At 45.2% G+C, this 17219-nt stretch overlaps 2 protein-coding genes across 2 annotated transcripts in view; one reads left to right on the top strand and one right to left on the bottom strand.

Annotated features, from left to right (window-relative positions):
* Window positions 1-11229, bottom strand: part of tlcd3a (TLC domain containing 3A) — a 45942-nt gene extending 34713 nt beyond the window's left edge. Inside the window, exon 1 of the mRNA XM_055149007.1 lies at window positions 10935-11229. Coding sequence (XP_055004982.1) covers window positions 10935-11059 — 125 coding nt within the window. The 5' untranslated portion in view covers window positions 11060-11229. The remainder of the gene's footprint in view (window positions 1-10934) is intronic.
* Window positions 11230-14281: 3052 nt separating this feature from the next.
* The window catches only part of LOC129407530 (CD5 antigen-like), a 303815-nt gene continuing 300877 nt past the window's right edge, over window positions 14282-17219 (top strand). Inside the window, 2 exon segments of the mRNA XM_055148978.1 lie at window positions 14282-14358; window positions 14540-14830. Of these exon segments, the coding sequence (XP_055004953.1) occupies window positions 14620-14830 (211 nt within the window). The 5' untranslated portion in view covers window positions 14282-14358; window positions 14540-14619.

Here is a 17219-nt window from a genome sequence, read left to right as displayed (position 1 = left end):
AGTGAGACACAACGGAGAGACAAACAGAGAGACGAGAGTGAGACACAACAAAGAGACGAGAGTAAGACGTGAGTGAGACGAGAGTGAGACACTACGGAGAGAAACAGAGACGAGAGTGAGACACAACGGAGAGATGAGAGTGAGACACAACGGAGAGACAAACAGAGACGAGAGTGAGACGAAAGTGAGACACAACGGAGAGACGAGAGTGAGACACAACGAAGAGACGAGAGTGAGACACAACGGAGAGACAAACAGAGACGAGAGTGAGAACAAAGTGAGACACAACGGAGAGACGAGAGTGAGACACAACGAAGAGACGAGAGTGAGACACAACGGAGAGACGAGAGTGAGACACAACGAAGAGACGAGAGTGAGACACAACGAAGAGACGAGAGTAAGACGAGAGTGAGACGAGAGTAAGACGAAAGTGAGACAACACAGAGACAAGAGTGAGACACAAGAGTGAGACAAACAGAGAGACAACAGAGTGAGGCAAAAAGAGACAAAATTCACACCAAAATCTTGTCAGGATATTTTAAAAGTAAAAAAGTGTCCCATCTACAGTTATATCAGCCTCTGCAAAATATCAAAATAAATATCATGATAATATCGCACCAAGAGATTTGGATATCGTTATGTCCCTAACATTTACATTTATATAATTACGTCGTATTTCACACCAGTCTCTTGTTATTTTTTTTAAAACTTATTTAGAGTTTATTATCACCATTTATATGTTTTATCTTTGTTATAATTTGACATGCAAAGTTTACGCTTAAAATCTCTAAAAATTGACGTTTACATCGCACAAAAACACAAAAGTGAAAAGTTAATTATTGAGTTTTACTTTAGTTGTTGCATTTTAAACTAAAGCTGCATTTTGTAAGTTTTTGTTGAACTTTTTCCTCTATAGAGATGTTGTTACTTTGTCTGGAATGTTTCGCAGTACGGCTTTAAACCTTTCTATCTCCACGGAGACCAAACCAGGTCGAGTTCCAGGTCAGATCTGTGGAGAGGCGACTCAGCTCGCAGTCAATGTCTGTTTTTGTTTTTCTGGGTATTTTTGACGTTTAGTCCCTTTTTAGTCCTGTTTAGACCCGGTTTAGTCCTGGTTTAGTCCTGGTTTTAGTCCTGGTTTAGACCCAGTTTGGTTCCTGTTTGGTCCTGGTTTGGTTCCGGTTTAGTCCGAGTTTAGTCCGAGTTTAGATTTAGCTCACAGTCACAACGTCTGATTTGTTTTGTTTTTTCGAGGTATTTTTGAGCTCTAAAACCTCCTGTGACTGAATAAATGTAAAGTGGAGCTGTTTAAAGTCACACTGCGGAACATTCCAGACAGATCAGTGACGTATCCATGGAAACAAAAAGTTACACAGTGCAGCTTTAACACAGAATAATCCAGATGAACAGCACTGGGGACTTGGGCAGGGCGGGGGTTAGCGGGTTAGCGTTAGCGTGTTAGCGTTGCCATGGTTACAGCGTCTTCAGGTGCGCTAACGCTAAAGTAGCACCAGATGCTAAGGCTAATCCGGGGATTAGCTCGAGCTAAAAACAGAGCGACGGAACGAGAGAGCGGGACCAGAACACAGACCTGAGACCAGAGACCGGACCAGAGACCAGAGACCAGAGACCGGACCAGAGACCAGAGAGACCAGAGACCAGAACCAGAACACAGACCTGAGATCGGACTAGAGACCAGACCAGAACAGAGACCACAGACCAGACCACAGACCGGACCAGAGACCGGACCATAGACTAGACCACAGAAAGGACCACAGAAAGGACCAGAGACCGGACCAAAGACCGGACCACAGACCACAGACCGGACCAGAGACCAGACCACAGACCAGAGACCGGACCATAGACTAGACCACAGACTGGACCACAGACCGGACCAGAAACCCGGACCAGAGACCGGACCACAGACCACAGACCGGACAAGAGACCACAGACCGGACCAGAGACCAGACCAAAGTCTGTGCCAAAAACAACGCCTGAACCAAAACCAAAGCCAAACCAGGTCAAACCACAAACTCCACTGCAGGAAACAGCAGGAAAACCAGATGCAAATCCACTCAGCAGCTCCACGAAAACAGTTACAGTGTCTCTGCTGGTTTGCATAAAAACATGTTCGGACTCGGACTTCTCATACCACACCGACCTGAACCAATCTGAACCAGTCTGAACCAACCTGAACCAACCTGAACCAACCTGAACCAACCTGAACCAACCAGAACTGACCAGAACCAATCTGAACCAATCTGAACCAACCTGAACCAACCTGAACCAACCAGAACCAACCAGAACCAACTGAACCAATCTGAACCAACCTGAACCAACCAGAACCGACCAGAACCGACCAGAACCAATCTGAACTAACCTGAACCGACCAGAACCAACCTGAACCAAGCTGAACCAATCTGAATCGACCTGAACCAACCAGAACCGGCCTGAACCAACCAGAACCGACCTGAACCAACCAGAACCGACCTGAACCAACCAGAACCGACCAGAACCAATCTGAACCGACCTGAACCAATCTGAACCAACCTGAACCAACCAGAACCAAATCTGAACCGACCTGAACCAACCAGAACCAACCTGAACCAGTCTGCATTTGTGAGCGATAAAAACGTGTAATTGAATAAATATTTGACAGATGAGTTTAATGTCACAGCGACAGGATTGTTCTGATTGTTCTGATTGTTCTGATTGTTCTGATTGTTCTGATCGTTGGTGATGGACGAGCCACGTCCTCCTGTCAGAAACACACACTGATCGTCTGTTGGCCCAGTGAACCGAAAAACTTTACAGGGACCCACTGTAAATTAAATCACTATAATAATAATAATAAAAAGAAAAAACAGAACAACAACAATAAAGTGCCACCTATGATAGCACATATATGTAATTTATATCTATATCTAGAGAGAGAGAGAGAGAGAGATATAGTTTTATATATATATATATATATATATATAAAACTATATCTCTCTCTCTCTCTCTATATATATATATATATATATATATATATATATATATATATATATAGATAGATAGATAGATATAGATAGACATAGTTATAGTTATATATATATATATGTCACTGGAAAGTGCTCGTGGGCTCCTCTTCGATTTCTCACAAACCCAGTGCACGTTCTTGGAGTTTACGAGAGTTAACGATTACAATTATGCTGCTTTCGCGGCAACAGGGCAATACCAGTCTGTACTATTGGATGCCATGAGAATCCGTGTGTCGTTCGTTCATTCATTTTTCAATATAAAAACAAAAATAAGAAAACAAAAAAACAACAATTTTCTTCATTATTTGTCTCCAAAACCAGAATGAAAAAAAACGGATAAAGATTTGTTTTTTCAGTTTTCGATTTTGTGTTTAAATGAAAAATGGAAAAAAACGGATTCCCATTTACGTGACTGCGATCCCGGACTTTTGCACCGCATACAGACTGAACCAGAACTGATCCAGGTCCGGGACCAGACCAGGACTAGACAGGGACCAGAGGGGGACCAGACTGGAGGCCACGGTCTCCGGTCTGGTCCATCAGTCACGGTCCAACAGAGCCCATGGCAGGGCCGGAACTCGAAGCTGGGGCTTGGACCCTGCGGAGGCTCGGAGTCAAAGCTCGGAGTCCACCCTGGTCCCGCCCTGGTCCCGTCTGGTCCCGGTCTGGTCCGGTCTGGTCCCGGTCTGGTCCCGGTCTGGTCCCGGTCTGGTTCCGGTCTGGTCCCGCCCTGGTCCCAGACCATTATTGATAGAAGAGGAGGAGACACGTTCGCGCAGCATGATTTAGTCCTGTTAAATCCTGTTTTAGTCCTGTTTTAGTCCTGTTTTTAGATCTAGTTTAGGCCTGGTTTTTGTCCTGGTTTAGTTCTGGTTTAGACCTGGTTTAGACCTGATTGAGACCTGGTTTTAGACCTGGTTTAGATCTAGTTTAGACCTGGTTTAGTCCTGGTTTATTTTCCAGCAAAAAAAAACAAAAAAGGGATTTGGCCCAAAATGTGAAAACAGGAAAATCCCACCGTGTAATCCATTTATTTCAACCAAGTAACTGTAATCCAATTACCACTCACTGAAACAGTAACTGTAACTGAATACAGTTTGTACTCTGATTACATTACTCTAGTACTTGTAATCTGTTACTCCCCATCACTGGTAGTGATGATGATAAGAGGTCTGTGTTCCCCGGGCTCGTCTCAGGCGCCGCGCTCGCCGACCCTGACAGCTGACCTCCTACCGTCCAATCAAAGCGCGGCACGTGAACCGCACCGCGCTCCTCCGCCTCCGGGCCCCGGGGCCACGACGACGTGGCCCACGACCGCTGCACGCTCCCTTCACTGAGCTTCAGAAAATGAGCGATATTCCGGCGGCTGAGTGCGTCGGAGCGCTGGAGTGAACGGAAACACGGAGAGGCCGGGGACCAATTAAACACCGCGGCGTTTTCCCGAGTTCACGCTGAACCGACTCCTGCGACGACACCCTCCTCCTCAAAAACAAAACTCCACAAGCCGGAAGTAGTTTGTTCATCAAAATAAAAACAAAAATAAGAAAATGAAAAAAAAAACTACAATTATCTTCATTATTTGTCTCCAAAAACAAAATGAAAAAACATAACGACTGAACCAGAACTAAACTGGGACTGAACCAGGATTGAACCAAAAGTACAAAACCAGGACTAAACCAAGTCGAAACCAAGTGTAAACCACCAGGACTAAACCAAGTCTAAACCAGGACTGAACCAGGACTGAACCAAGACTAAACCAAAAGTACAAAACCAGGAATAAACCAGGACTAAACCAAAACTAAACCAGGACTGAACCAGGACTGAACCTGGACTGAACCAGGACTGAACCAGGACTGAACCAGGCGCAAAAGTCCGGCATCGCAGTTTAAGTCATGTAAACGGGAAACGGTCGTTATCGTTTTTTTGTTTTTTTTTTCATTTTGGTTTTGGAGACAAATAGTGAAGAAAATTTAAATTTTTTCGTTTTCTTATTTTTGGTTTTATTTTGAAAAACAAATGAACGAACGACAATCGGATTCTGGAGTTGTGTTTTTTGTTTTGTTTCATTCACGTGTTTGAGAAACTCTTCAAACGATCCAAACGATTCTAGTGAAGCTGCGTGGAGTTTAAAAACACAGTGGAGCTGCGTTTTGGAGGGAGGATTTTAACACTGAACGAGAGGACGGGTCAAAAACCTGTTGGAATTCTCCTGTCAGAACGCCACGGGCTGACCTGGTTTCGGGTTGGTGTGTCGGTAATTACTGGGCCTATCCACAGAAGAAAAAAAAAAGAAAAAAAAAAAACACTGGCACAAAGTTCAGCGTCTCGACTGTCGGAGCAAATGAAATGATTTTTTCACAATAGCTTCAAAGAGCGGAGGCATTTTCCACTCACAATGGAGCGACTGTTAAACGAGCTCAAGAACAAATATGTGTGTGTATAGTGTGTGTGTGTGTGTGTGTGTATAGGGTATATTGTGTGTGTATAGTGTGTGTATAGTGTGTGTGTGTGTGTGTATAGTGTGTGTGTATATAGTGTGTGTGTGTGTGTATAGTGTGTGTGTGTGTGTATAGTGTGTGTGTGTGTGTGTGTGTTGTGTGTGTATCAGGAAAACCCAAATAAACATGAGAGTTTTATTTTATGTATCACGATGAACTGTGGTGACTCGAGGTGAACCGCGGGGACTCGAGAGGACTTGCGGGTGAACTGTGTGGACTCGTTTGGACTCGCGGGTGAACCCTGGGGACTCGCGGGTGAACCCTGGGGACTCGTTTGGACTCGCGGGTGAACCCTGGGGACTCGTTTCGACTCGCGGGTGAACCGTAATGAATTTGTGGTGAACTGTGGGGACTCGCGGGTGAACCGTAATGAATTTGTGGTGAACTGTGGGGACTCACGGGTGAACCGTGAGGACTCGCGGGTGAACCGTGGGGCCTCGCGGGTGAACCGTGGGGCCTCGCGGGTGAACCGTGGGGCCTCGCGGGTGAACCGTGATGAATTTGTGGTGAACTGTGGGGACTCGCGAGTGAACCGTAATGAATTTGTGGTGAACTGTGGGGACTCGCGTGTGAACCCTGGGGACTTGCGGTGAACCATGGTGACTCGCGGGGACTCGGATGGTGAGACTTCAGGATGCTTTGTCCAGAACGCTCCACAGTTTTGCATTAAACCTATCAAACTCCTTGGAGACAAAAAAGTGACAGCACCAAGGCCAGTTACACGTCAGATCTATGGAGAGGCAACGCTGCTCGTGTCGTTTTAAGCCATAAAAACGCCTGCGATTGAATAAACGCAAGAGAGATACGTTTAATGAAAAAAAAAAAAAAATCAGATGAGACACTCCAACAGAAGTGTTACACAATGAACATCAAATCGGCTGTCAGATGTTTGTCGCGTGGTGACTCGGGGCGACTCGGGGCGGTGAGATTTGGTGATGGTTATGGCGGCGGGCGCAGAGAAGAGGGAGTGGAGCAGATGGAGCCATTATGAGAAGACGCTTCGATTAAAGCTACTTCCTTATGCAGAGAAAGTCCTCAGAGCTTTTATTAGAATAACCAAGTAACGAGGAAGAAGAGGAGGAGCTTTAAACAGGAAGAAGAACATTAGACCACGCACATGTCACGACGCACACACACACACACACACACACACAGAGCACAATACACACACACACACACCACACAGAGCACAATACACACACACACACACACAGAGCACAATACACACACACACACACAGAGCACACACACAATACACACACACACACACACACACACACACAGAGCACAATACACACACACACACACACAGAGCACACACACACACACACACACACACACACACACACACAGAGCACACACACAATACACACACACACACACACACACACATACACACACACACACACACAATACACACACACAATACACACACACACACAATACACACACACAACATAAACACATATACTAAGACAGGCACAATACACACACAATACACACAAACACACTCGCACACAGACACCCACACAACACACAACACACACAACACACACACACACACACACACAGACACACACAACACACGCACACACACAACACAATACACACACACACACACATACACACACACACACAGAGCACACACACAATACACACACACACAGAGACTTACAGAATTACATATTATATTTTATTTATTTAATATTGTATTATTGTCATTGTTACATTAAACTATTTATTTTGTTTTACCAAAAATAAAGTTAAAAACAAGAACAAACCGGTTGAGCAGGTCTGGAGTTAAGTATTTGAAATAAAAGTAAAAACTAAACTTTGACATCAATTTTGGTGAGTAATTCTCAACATGACACTTAAAATACCTTTGTTTTTGAAATAAAAGTTTGGGTTAAGATCAGGGCCAGAACGATATGGACTAAACCAGGACTAAACCAGGACTAAACCAGGACTAAACCAGGACTAAACCAGAACTAAACCAGGACACACACGACACATTTTCTGTTCGACTCGTTGGAGAGTTCACGTTTATTTATTTTATGCTCAGCTCCAGACAAATCTGCTCAGATTTCTCTCCTGTGAAAACTTTCAACAATCAAAACTCGTGTGAATGAAACGAAACAAGTCCAGGTCTGAGTTTATGTGTTCTTGAGTTTTTCTGTTGTTGTTTTTTTTTGTTTTTTCTATGTTTTTGTGTTTTTATGTTTTTGTTTTAATGTTTTTGTGTTTCTATGTTTTTGTGTTTTTATGTTGTTGTTTTTGTTTTTTTAAGTTTTTGTGTTTTTTTTTGTGTTTTTATGTTTTTGTTTTTAATGTTTTTTGTGTTTTTTGTTTTTTGTTTTTTTATGTTTTGTTGTTTTTGTAGTTTTTTGTGTTTTGTGTTTTTATGTTTTTGTGTTTCTATGTTTTTGAGTTTTTATGTTTGGTTTTTTTATGTTTTTTTTTTTTTTTTTTTAATCCAATATGAAACAGATAAAGGGGTTTTGGAGCTGCCGATAAACAATATATTTAGTGATGTAAATATTCACTGTAAATCTTTAACCTGTTAAAAAATTCGACTGGATTCTCAAATTAAACGTCTCAAACTGTAAAGAAAAGCACTTTTACTTTTCAGTCCAGACCACAGACCGCCTCGTTTTCAAAATTAAAAAACAAAACAAAAAAAAACTGATAACCCCGGTTTGTTGTAGTCGGTAAAAAATAAAATTGTGAAACAAATTCGTAATTAAGGAGAATTTTCAGCACTGGGCCCATTCATGACGAAAATGTGAGTCAGTTTAGTCACATTTTCTTGATTTTTTGGTCGTTTTTTAAGTAGTTTTTCTGTATTTTACCAAAACAAATGACAAATTGTTTAAAAAAAAAAAATAGAGACATTTTCTGTATAAAACTGGGACAAATCAGTGGTTTTGTATAAATCTGTTGGGACACTGGGATCAAAAGTGGGACTGTCCCTGGAAAACAGGAACGTCCAGTCGCTAAATCAACATGAAAACTACCACTTCATGACATCACAAGGTGGGACAGCGCAACCTGATATATAATATGGAGTAAGAAAGTTTTCAGAAATATTCGTGTGCATATTTGTCGTAGTTGAGCGTGAAATAAATCTCGTTAAACTCCGAATCGAGTCGAGTCGAACAGAAAATGTCATTTGTTTTTTATAAATCAGAAAACGAAGTGAAAAGTTACGACGTCAAGAATTAAAATCCCAAAATGAAAATGTACGATTACGAAAACAAATTTACAGACGTAACTTGACTCAAAAATACAATAGGACTTCACAGAACTAAACCAGGACTAAACCAGGACTAAAAAAGGACTAAAACAGAACTAAAACAGAACTGAACCAGGAGGACTAAACCAGGTTTAACTAAGTCTAAACCAGGCCTAAAACCAAGACTAAAACAGGACTGAAACAGGACTAAACCAGAACTAAATGATAATTTTAGACCTGGATTAGACACAGGACTAAAACAGGATTAAACCAGGACTAAACCAGGACTAAACCAGGACACACACAATACATTTTCTGTTCGACTCGTTGGAGAGTTCACGTTGATTTATTTTATGCTATGCTATTATTTTATGTATTTGTTGAGTTTATGTTTTTGAGTTTTTATGTTTTTGAATTTTTTGTTTTTGTGTTTTGTTTTTTATGTTTGTTTTTTTTTTTAGTTTTTTGTGTTTTTATGTTTTTTATGTTTTTCATGTTTTTATATTTTTATGTTTTTTTATGTTTTTATGTTTTTGTTCTTGAGTTTTGTGGGGTTTTTTTTATGTTTTTGTGTTTTTATGTTTTCATATTTTAATATTTTGTGTGTTTTTGTGGAGGGCCGAGCGTCAGAACTCGTCTGAAACTCACACAGTCGGTTTTGCGTCATGTGGGACGTTAAGAGTTTTCAGGTTGATCCTCTTCCAAACACGAGAAGCAGCTCATCTGGAGATTTGAAAATTGTGAAACTCACAGATTTTCAAACAAATGAAAAAAAATCTGAACCAGGACTGAACCAGGACTCAAACAGGACTAAACCAGGACTAAACTAGGACTAAACAGAACTAAACCAGGACTAAAGCAGGACTAAAACAGGACTAAAATAGGACTAAACCAGGACCAAACCAAGACTGAACCAGGACTAAACTAGGACAAAAACAAAACTAAACCAGGACTACAACAGGACTCAAACAGGACTAAACTAGGACTGAACCAGGACTAAAACAGAACTAAAACAAAGACTAAAACAGGTCTAAACCAGGTCTAAACTAGGTCAAAACTAGGACTAAACCAGGATTAAAACAGGGACTAAAACAAGGACTAAACCAGGTCTAAACCAGATCTAAACTAGGACTAAACTAGGATTAAACCAGGACTAAAACAGGAACCAAACAGGGACTAAACCAGGACTGAACCAAGACTGAACCAAGACTAAAGCAGGACTAAACCAGGACTACAACAGGACTAAACCAGGACTAAACCAGGAACCAAACAGGGACTAAACCAGGACTGAACCAAGACTGAACCAGGACTAAAGCAGGACTAAAGCAGGACTACAACAGGACTACAACAGGACTACAACAGGACTACAACAGGACTACAACAGGACTACAACAGGACTAAACAGGACTACAACAGTACTAAACCAGGACTACAACAGTACTAAACCAGGACTACAACAGTACTAAACCAGGACTACAACAGGACTAAACCAGGACTAAAGCAGGAGTAAAGCAGGACTGAAACTGGACTCAAACAGGACTGAAACCGGGAATCAAACCAGGATTAAAACAGGACTACACCAGAATTAAACTAAGACTAACACAGGTCTAAACCAGGACTCAAACAGGACTAAACCAGGTCTAAACCAGGTCTGGAGACAGAACTTGGTCCAGAGGGCGGAGTCACGTGGTTCGGGGCATATGACCGCCGACGCTGATGTTTTTGGAGTAAGTGGAACAAACCGACAACTGCGCAAATCCCGAAAACCTACAAAAAACTTCCCGCAGGTCCAAACATCTCCGGGACCTGCGGGACCCCGAACCCCCGAACCACGCACCGCGCCGGGCTTTTACGCTTACGTGTTACGTGTTTTCGTTCCCACGGTCCGGCGCGCGCGGAGCATCCCACGAAAAGCGCATCGGCAGCAGAAACGGGGGCGAAGGCGCGTGGCTCGGTCGGGCTAACGGGTCCCGCGACGACGAAAAAAAACAACAAGCCGAAAAAAAAAAAAAAAAAAAAAAAAAAAAAAAAAAAAACTAGCTTAAACCCCAAATGCAACTGCGACACCGTAGAATAAACCACGTGGTGCAAACGCCGAGGTCCTGATGCGAAAAGCTCCGATCGGACGCGTCTTTTCCGTGCGGTTTATTTATTTTTTCGCGTTTGTTTTGTCGTTCTTACCTCTCGCTGACCAGCACCACGTCCGCATCGCTCCAGCGGCGGAACACGCGCGGCAGGACCCTCCGGAGAGCCCAGAACAGACCGGGGAAAACTACGGCACCGCTCGTAGCCAAAACTTTCCACATCCTGGCGGGGATCGTGCGCACACCGGGCCGGATCCGTGCTGCGTCTCCCGCCCGGACACTCTGGAGGCCTTCACCGGCGGCTGCGGGGCATGTTCCGCGGGGCTCGGGGCGGTGCGTTCTTCCGTCCACACGCGCACGGAGCGGCGGCAGCGGGACTCGGCGGCGGCGGCGGCGGCGTCGGCGGCGGCGGCGGCGGGAGGAGGAGCGTCAAGCGCGGAGGACGTGAAGGACGCGGCGGGACTTCCGGGCGACGCGTCAAAATAAAACTGGAGGCTGGCGACGTCAAAATAAAAGGCGAAGTTTTTCGCCGGAAGTGTGTCCGGTCACTTCCGGAACGCAAAATAAAACCAAATTTATTTACGTAATTTTGGGGTTACGTTAAGGGACACTGTTGGACTAAACCAGGTCTAAACCAGGACTAAACCAGGTCTAAACCAGGACTAAACCAGGACTAAACTAGGTTTAAGGAGTTCTAAACCAGTACTGAAGTAGGTCTAAACCAGAACTCAACCAGAGTTGAACTAAGATTAAACCGGGTCTAAACCAGGACAAAACTAGGACTAAACCAGGACTAAATTTAGTCTTGTTTTAGTCCTGGTTTAGTCTTATTTTAGTCCTGTTTTAGTCCTGGTTTAGTCTTATTTTAGTCCTGTTTTAAACCTGGTTTAGTCCTGGTTTAGTCCTGTGTTGTGGGCCTGTGTGTCTTGTTGTGTCGTGTCGCCCTCTGGTGGTCTTGAGGAGTAACGCTCTCGTTTGAACCTCTGCTTTGACTTTTTAATCGACGTTCTGGACTCGTCCGTCGCCTTTGTGTTTGTTTCTGTTTAACAGTTTTTCAGAATAAAATTTGTGTCTGAAATAAAGAAAAATAATGTGCATTTCCCTTTGGCCTGACACGAGTTTGACTCACAGAACAGATCCTTTCTTGAGTCTTTTCTCTGTTTTCCCTCAACACATCTTTAAAAAAAAAAAAAGACAAATATTTTTATTATTACATTTATTTGGACTTGTACATTTATATTTACATAATTCTGCTTTATTTGTAGGGAGTATTATCTGCTACATAAGGCAGAGTTGTTGTACTGTTGTAGGGAGTATTATCTGTGACATAAGGGTGAGTTGTACAGTTGTAGGGAGTATTATCTGTGACATAAAGTTGAGTTGTGCAGTTGTAGGGAGTATTATCTGTGACATAAGGATGAGTTGTACAGTTGTAGGGAGTATTATCTGTTACATAAGGGTGAGTTGTTGTACAGTTGTAGGGAGTATTATCTGTTCCATAAAGTTGAGTTGTGCAGTTGTAGGGAGTATTATCTGTGACATAAGGGTGAGTTGTACAGTTGTAGGGAGTATTATCTGTGACATAAGGGTGAGTTGTACAGTTGTAGGGAGTATTATCTGTGACATAAAGGTGAGTTGTACAGTTGTAGGGAGTATTATCTGTTACCTAAGAGTGAGTTGTACAGTTGTAGGGAGTATTATCTGTTACCTAAGAGTGAGTTGTACAGTTGTAGGGAGTATTATCTGTTTCATAAGTGTGAGTTGTTGTACAGTTGTAGGGAGTATTATCTGTTTCATAAGGGTGAGTTGTTGTACAGTTGTAGGGAGTATTATCTGTTACATAAGGGTGAGTTGTTGTACAGTTGTAGGGAGTATTATCTGTTACATAAGGGTGAGTTGTTGTACAGTTGTAGGGAGTATTATCTGTGCCACCTTCTTATCCCCATGGAAATATCACTGCTTTGTCTAGAATGTTCCGCAGTGTAGATTAAAGCTCTGTCACCAGGGAAACGAGCAGGTTACAGCTCTGCACTACAGGTCAGATCTGCGGAGAGGCGCCTCTGTTCACAGAAAAGGATCAATGTTATTTTTATTTTTTTATTTTTGGAGCAACAGAAACGACGACAACGTTTAAAGTCACATCACGGAACTTTCCCGGAGTTGTGTTTTCATTCACCGACGTCTGAGTTAAACTTTATGGTTCAGTGACGCTCTGCTCCACCTCGTGATGTCATGAAGGTGGCTCCTGTTGGCGTTAGCAGCAGGTTTCCCCTTCGTGGCTCCTGATTGGCTCTTTGGTTGCTATGACACTCGCTGATGTTGATCTATTAGTGCAAAGTTTTATTTAATATTTCCGTCTTCACGAGAAAAACCACAAAGGATCAAGAGATAAGAACGTGTTAAAAAACAGGAAACGCAAAGTCCTGCTTCAGACCTGGTTCAGACCTGGTTTAGTCCTGGTTCAGACCTGGTTTAGTCCTCGTTTGGTGCTAGTTTGGTCCTGATTCAGTCCTGGTTCTGTCCCGGTTCAGTCATGGTTCAATCTTGGCTCAGTCCTGGTTTAGTCCTGGTTCGGTGCTGGTTTGGTCCTGGTTCGGTCCTGGTTCGGTGCTGGTTTGGTCCTGGTTCATCCCGGTTCGGTCCTAGTTTGGTCCTGGTTCCTGGACTTGTTCTTCAGGTTGCTGTTTCTGTCCTTCTGCTGTTGGGGTGAGTTCTTCTCTGTGACTTTGACATAAAAAGAGGCAGAAATAATATAATAAAAGGTGAAAATCTGCAATTTTTATTTAAAAATAAATGTCTTATGTCAGTTTTAAGATGATTATTATGGAAAACATTTGGATTAAAAGATAAATAAATAGAAAACTAAATCTAGAAGGGAACAGAAAAGCAGGTTCAAACTTTGTTTAAGAATCGATCAGAGCACATTTTTGTACAACTGAAATTCATTTGGCTAAAACAAAAAAAAAACAGGATTCGTGTTTTTTCAAACTTTGTATGTAAATGTATGATTCAAATTTACAAATGTGTATTTTGATTTTATTTTTACTCTCTAAATGTCAGACGCAAACACACTCTCTCCCCTTTCCAAACAAGTGGCACTCATGTCTCACATGGCACGGTGGCATCGCCCATGTTATTGTTCACCCCAAAACACAGGGCACACTTGACATGGTGCACGAAGAGCTCTCCCTTTATCAAACACTCAATGCCAATCCAATAGAACAGACTGGTATTGCCCGTTGCCATGACAGCGGCATAATTGTGATCGTTAACTCTCGTAATCTCCAAAAACGTGCACTGGGTTTGTGAGTAATCGAAGAGCTCAATGACGATGGACGTGAGCAGAACCGAGGGCGTCGGACCTACTGCTTTCACAACGATGAGCGAACATATTTGGATGCCATTTTGTGACATGAACTCTTTGTGTGCAGGGGTCCTGTGTGCAGGGGTCCTGTGTGCAGGGGTCCTGTGTGCAGGGGTCCTGTGTGCAGGGGTCCAGGCAGAAAACAACAGCTCAGCAGGTAAGAACCACTTAGCAACACACTCACACAGACCAGGAGTCAAACCCACAACCTGCTCACTGAGTGTGTGTTTGTGTCAGGTAAAGGGGCGGGGCTTCACTGCTCAGGTAAAGGGTAAAGGGGCGGGACTTCACTGCTCAGGTAAAGGGGCGGGGCTTCACTCTGTCTCTTGTCTGTTCAGAGCCAATCAGGTTGGTGGGAGGAGCCAGTCGCTGTTCTGGGACTCTGGAGGTGAAACACAGAGGAGAGTGGGGACGAGTGATGGAGCCCTATACACACTGGGACCAGGAGCACACAGCTGGTGTGTGCAGAGACCTGGACTGTGGCTCTGCTGTTTATGGAGAACAGAGATATGATTTTGCCGAGAGTCGTGTGTGGAGGCTCACACCTGACTGTGTGAAGAAGTCTTCAGTGAGACGATGTAGCTTTGATTCATTCTACTCTTCCCAGGGTGTGGAGGTGAAGTGTTCAGGTAAAAGTCTGATCTTACATTTGTTTGTTTCTCTCAGAGGTTTCACACTCCTCTGTGCAGGCTTCATACAGATTTTATCTTAAGGTGTTCCATAAATTTTCCATAAACATTCCTACATTTTCCATGACCTTGAATTAAAATTTCAGTCAGTCATGTTTTTATGGTCCTGGTGCCCTGGTGGCTGGGCCGGGCTCAGCTCGAAAGGACGACGTGGGTCCACCCTCCTGTGGGCTCACCACCTGCAGAGGGGTTCATAGGGGTCGGGTGCTTAGAGGACTGGGCGGCGGTCGGGGACGGGTGTCTCGACAGCCTGGTCCGCACACACAGCATCTGGCTGTTGCGACGTGAAATGTCACCTCGCTGGGGGCGAAGGAGCCCGAGCTTGTGCGGGAGGTTGAGAGATACCGGCTAGATATAGTCGGGCTCACGTCTTTGCACAGTTTGGGCTCTGGTACCCAACTCCTTGAAGGAGGTTGGACTCTCCATTTCTCTGGCGTTGGCCGCGGGGAGCGGCGGCGGGCTGGTGTGGGCTCATTGCCCCACAGCTCAGCCGCTGTGTGTTGGAGTTCACCCCGGTGAACGAGAGGGTCGTGTCCCTGTGCCTTTGGGTTGGGGACAGGTCTCTCACTGTTGTGTCGGCCTACGGGCCGAACAGCAGTGCAGAGTACTCGAGTACCGACCTTCTTGGAGTCCCTGGGAGGGGTACTGGACAGTGCACCGACTGGGGACTTCGTTGTTCCACTGGGGGACTTCAACTCCCACGTGGGCAACGACAGTGACACTTGGAGAGGGGTGATTGGGAGGAACGGCCTCCCCGATCTGAACCCGAGTGGTGTTTTGTTATTGGACTTCTGTGCTAGTCACGGTTTGTCCATAACAAACACCATGTTCCAGCACAAGGGTGTCCATAAGTGCACGTGGCACCAGGACACCCTAGGCCGGAGGTCGATGATCGACTTTGTAGTCGTGTCATCTGACCTCCGGCCGCGTGTCTTGGACACTCGGGTGAAGAGAGGGGCTGAGCTGTCAACTGATCACCACCTGGTGGTGAGTTGGGTTTGCTGGCGGAGGAGGAAGCCGGAAAGACCTGGCAGGCCCAAGCGTGTAGTGAGGGTCTGTTGGGAACGTCTGGCGGAGCCTCTGTCAGAGGGACTTTCAACTCGCACCTCCGGGAGGACTTCTCCCAGATTCCGGGGTAGGCCGGAGATATGGAGTCCGAGTGGGCAAGTTGGAGCTGTGGGCGTAAGGTCTGTGGTGCCTGTCGCGGCGGCAATCCCCGAACCCGGTGGTGGACACCGGAAGTAAGGGATGCCGTCAAGCTGAAGAAGGAGTCCTATCGGGCCTTGCTGGCTCGGGGGACTCCTGAGGCAGCTGACAGGTACCGGCGGGCCAAGCGTGCTGCAGCTCGTGTGGTTGTGGAGGCAAAAACTCAGAGCTGGGAGGAGTTCGGGGAGGCCATGGAGGAGGACTATTGGATGGCCTCAAAGAAATTCTGGCAAACCGTCTCAGGAGGGGAAAGCAGTTCTTCACCAACACTGTTTACAGTGCGGGGGGAGAGCTGCTGACCTCGACTGGACCTCGGTGGAAGGAATACTTTGAGGATGTCCTCAATCCCACCGTCACGTCTTCCGAGGAGGAAGCCGAGGCTGGGGACTCGGAGGCGGACTCATCCATCACCCTGGCTGAAGTCACTGAGGTGATTGGCAAGCTCCTTGGTGGCAAGGCTCCGGGGTTGGATGAGATCCGTCCTGAGTATCTCAAATCTCTGGATGTTGTGGGGCTGTCTTGGTTGACACGCCTCTTCAACATCGCGTGGCAGTCGGGGACAGTACCTCTGGACTGGCAAACTGGGGTGGTGGTCCCTCTATATAAGAAAGGGGACCGGAGGGTGTGTTCCAACTACAGGGGAATCACACTCCTCAGTCTCCCCGGTCTATGCCAGGGTACTGGAGAGGAGAATCCAGCCGATAGTCGAACCTCGGATTCAGGAGGAGCAGTGTGGTTTTCGTCCTGGCTGTGGAACACTGGACCAGCTCTACACTCTCCATAGGTGCTCGAGGTTCATGGGAGTTTGCCCAACCAGTCCACATGTGTTTTGTGGATCTGGAGAAGGAATTCGACCGTGTCCCTTGTGGTGTCCTGTGGGGGGTGCTCTGGGAGTCTGGGGTCCGGGGCCCTTTGCTAAGGGCTGTCCGGTCCCTGTATGACCGGAGCAGGAGCTGTGTTCGCATTGCCGGCAGTAAGTCAGACCTTTTCCCGGTGCATGTTGGACTCCGCCAGGGCTGCCCTTTGTCACCGGTTCTGTTCATTATATTTATGGACAGAATTTCTAGGCGCAGTCAGGGGCCGGAGGGGGTCCGGTTTGGGGACCACAGGATTTCATCTCTGC

The sequence above is a fragment of the Boleophthalmus pectinirostris genome, unplaced genomic scaffold (genome assembly GCF_026225935.1).
Source record: "Boleophthalmus pectinirostris isolate CB_2022bp ecotype Guang Dong unplaced genomic scaffold, ASM2622593v1 HiC_scaffold_12, whole genome shotgun sequence".
In the NCBI taxonomy this organism is placed as follows: Eukaryota; Metazoa; Chordata; class Actinopteri; order Gobiiformes; family Gobiidae; genus Boleophthalmus; species Boleophthalmus pectinirostris.
This window is presented reverse-complemented; position numbering and strand designations above follow the sequence as displayed.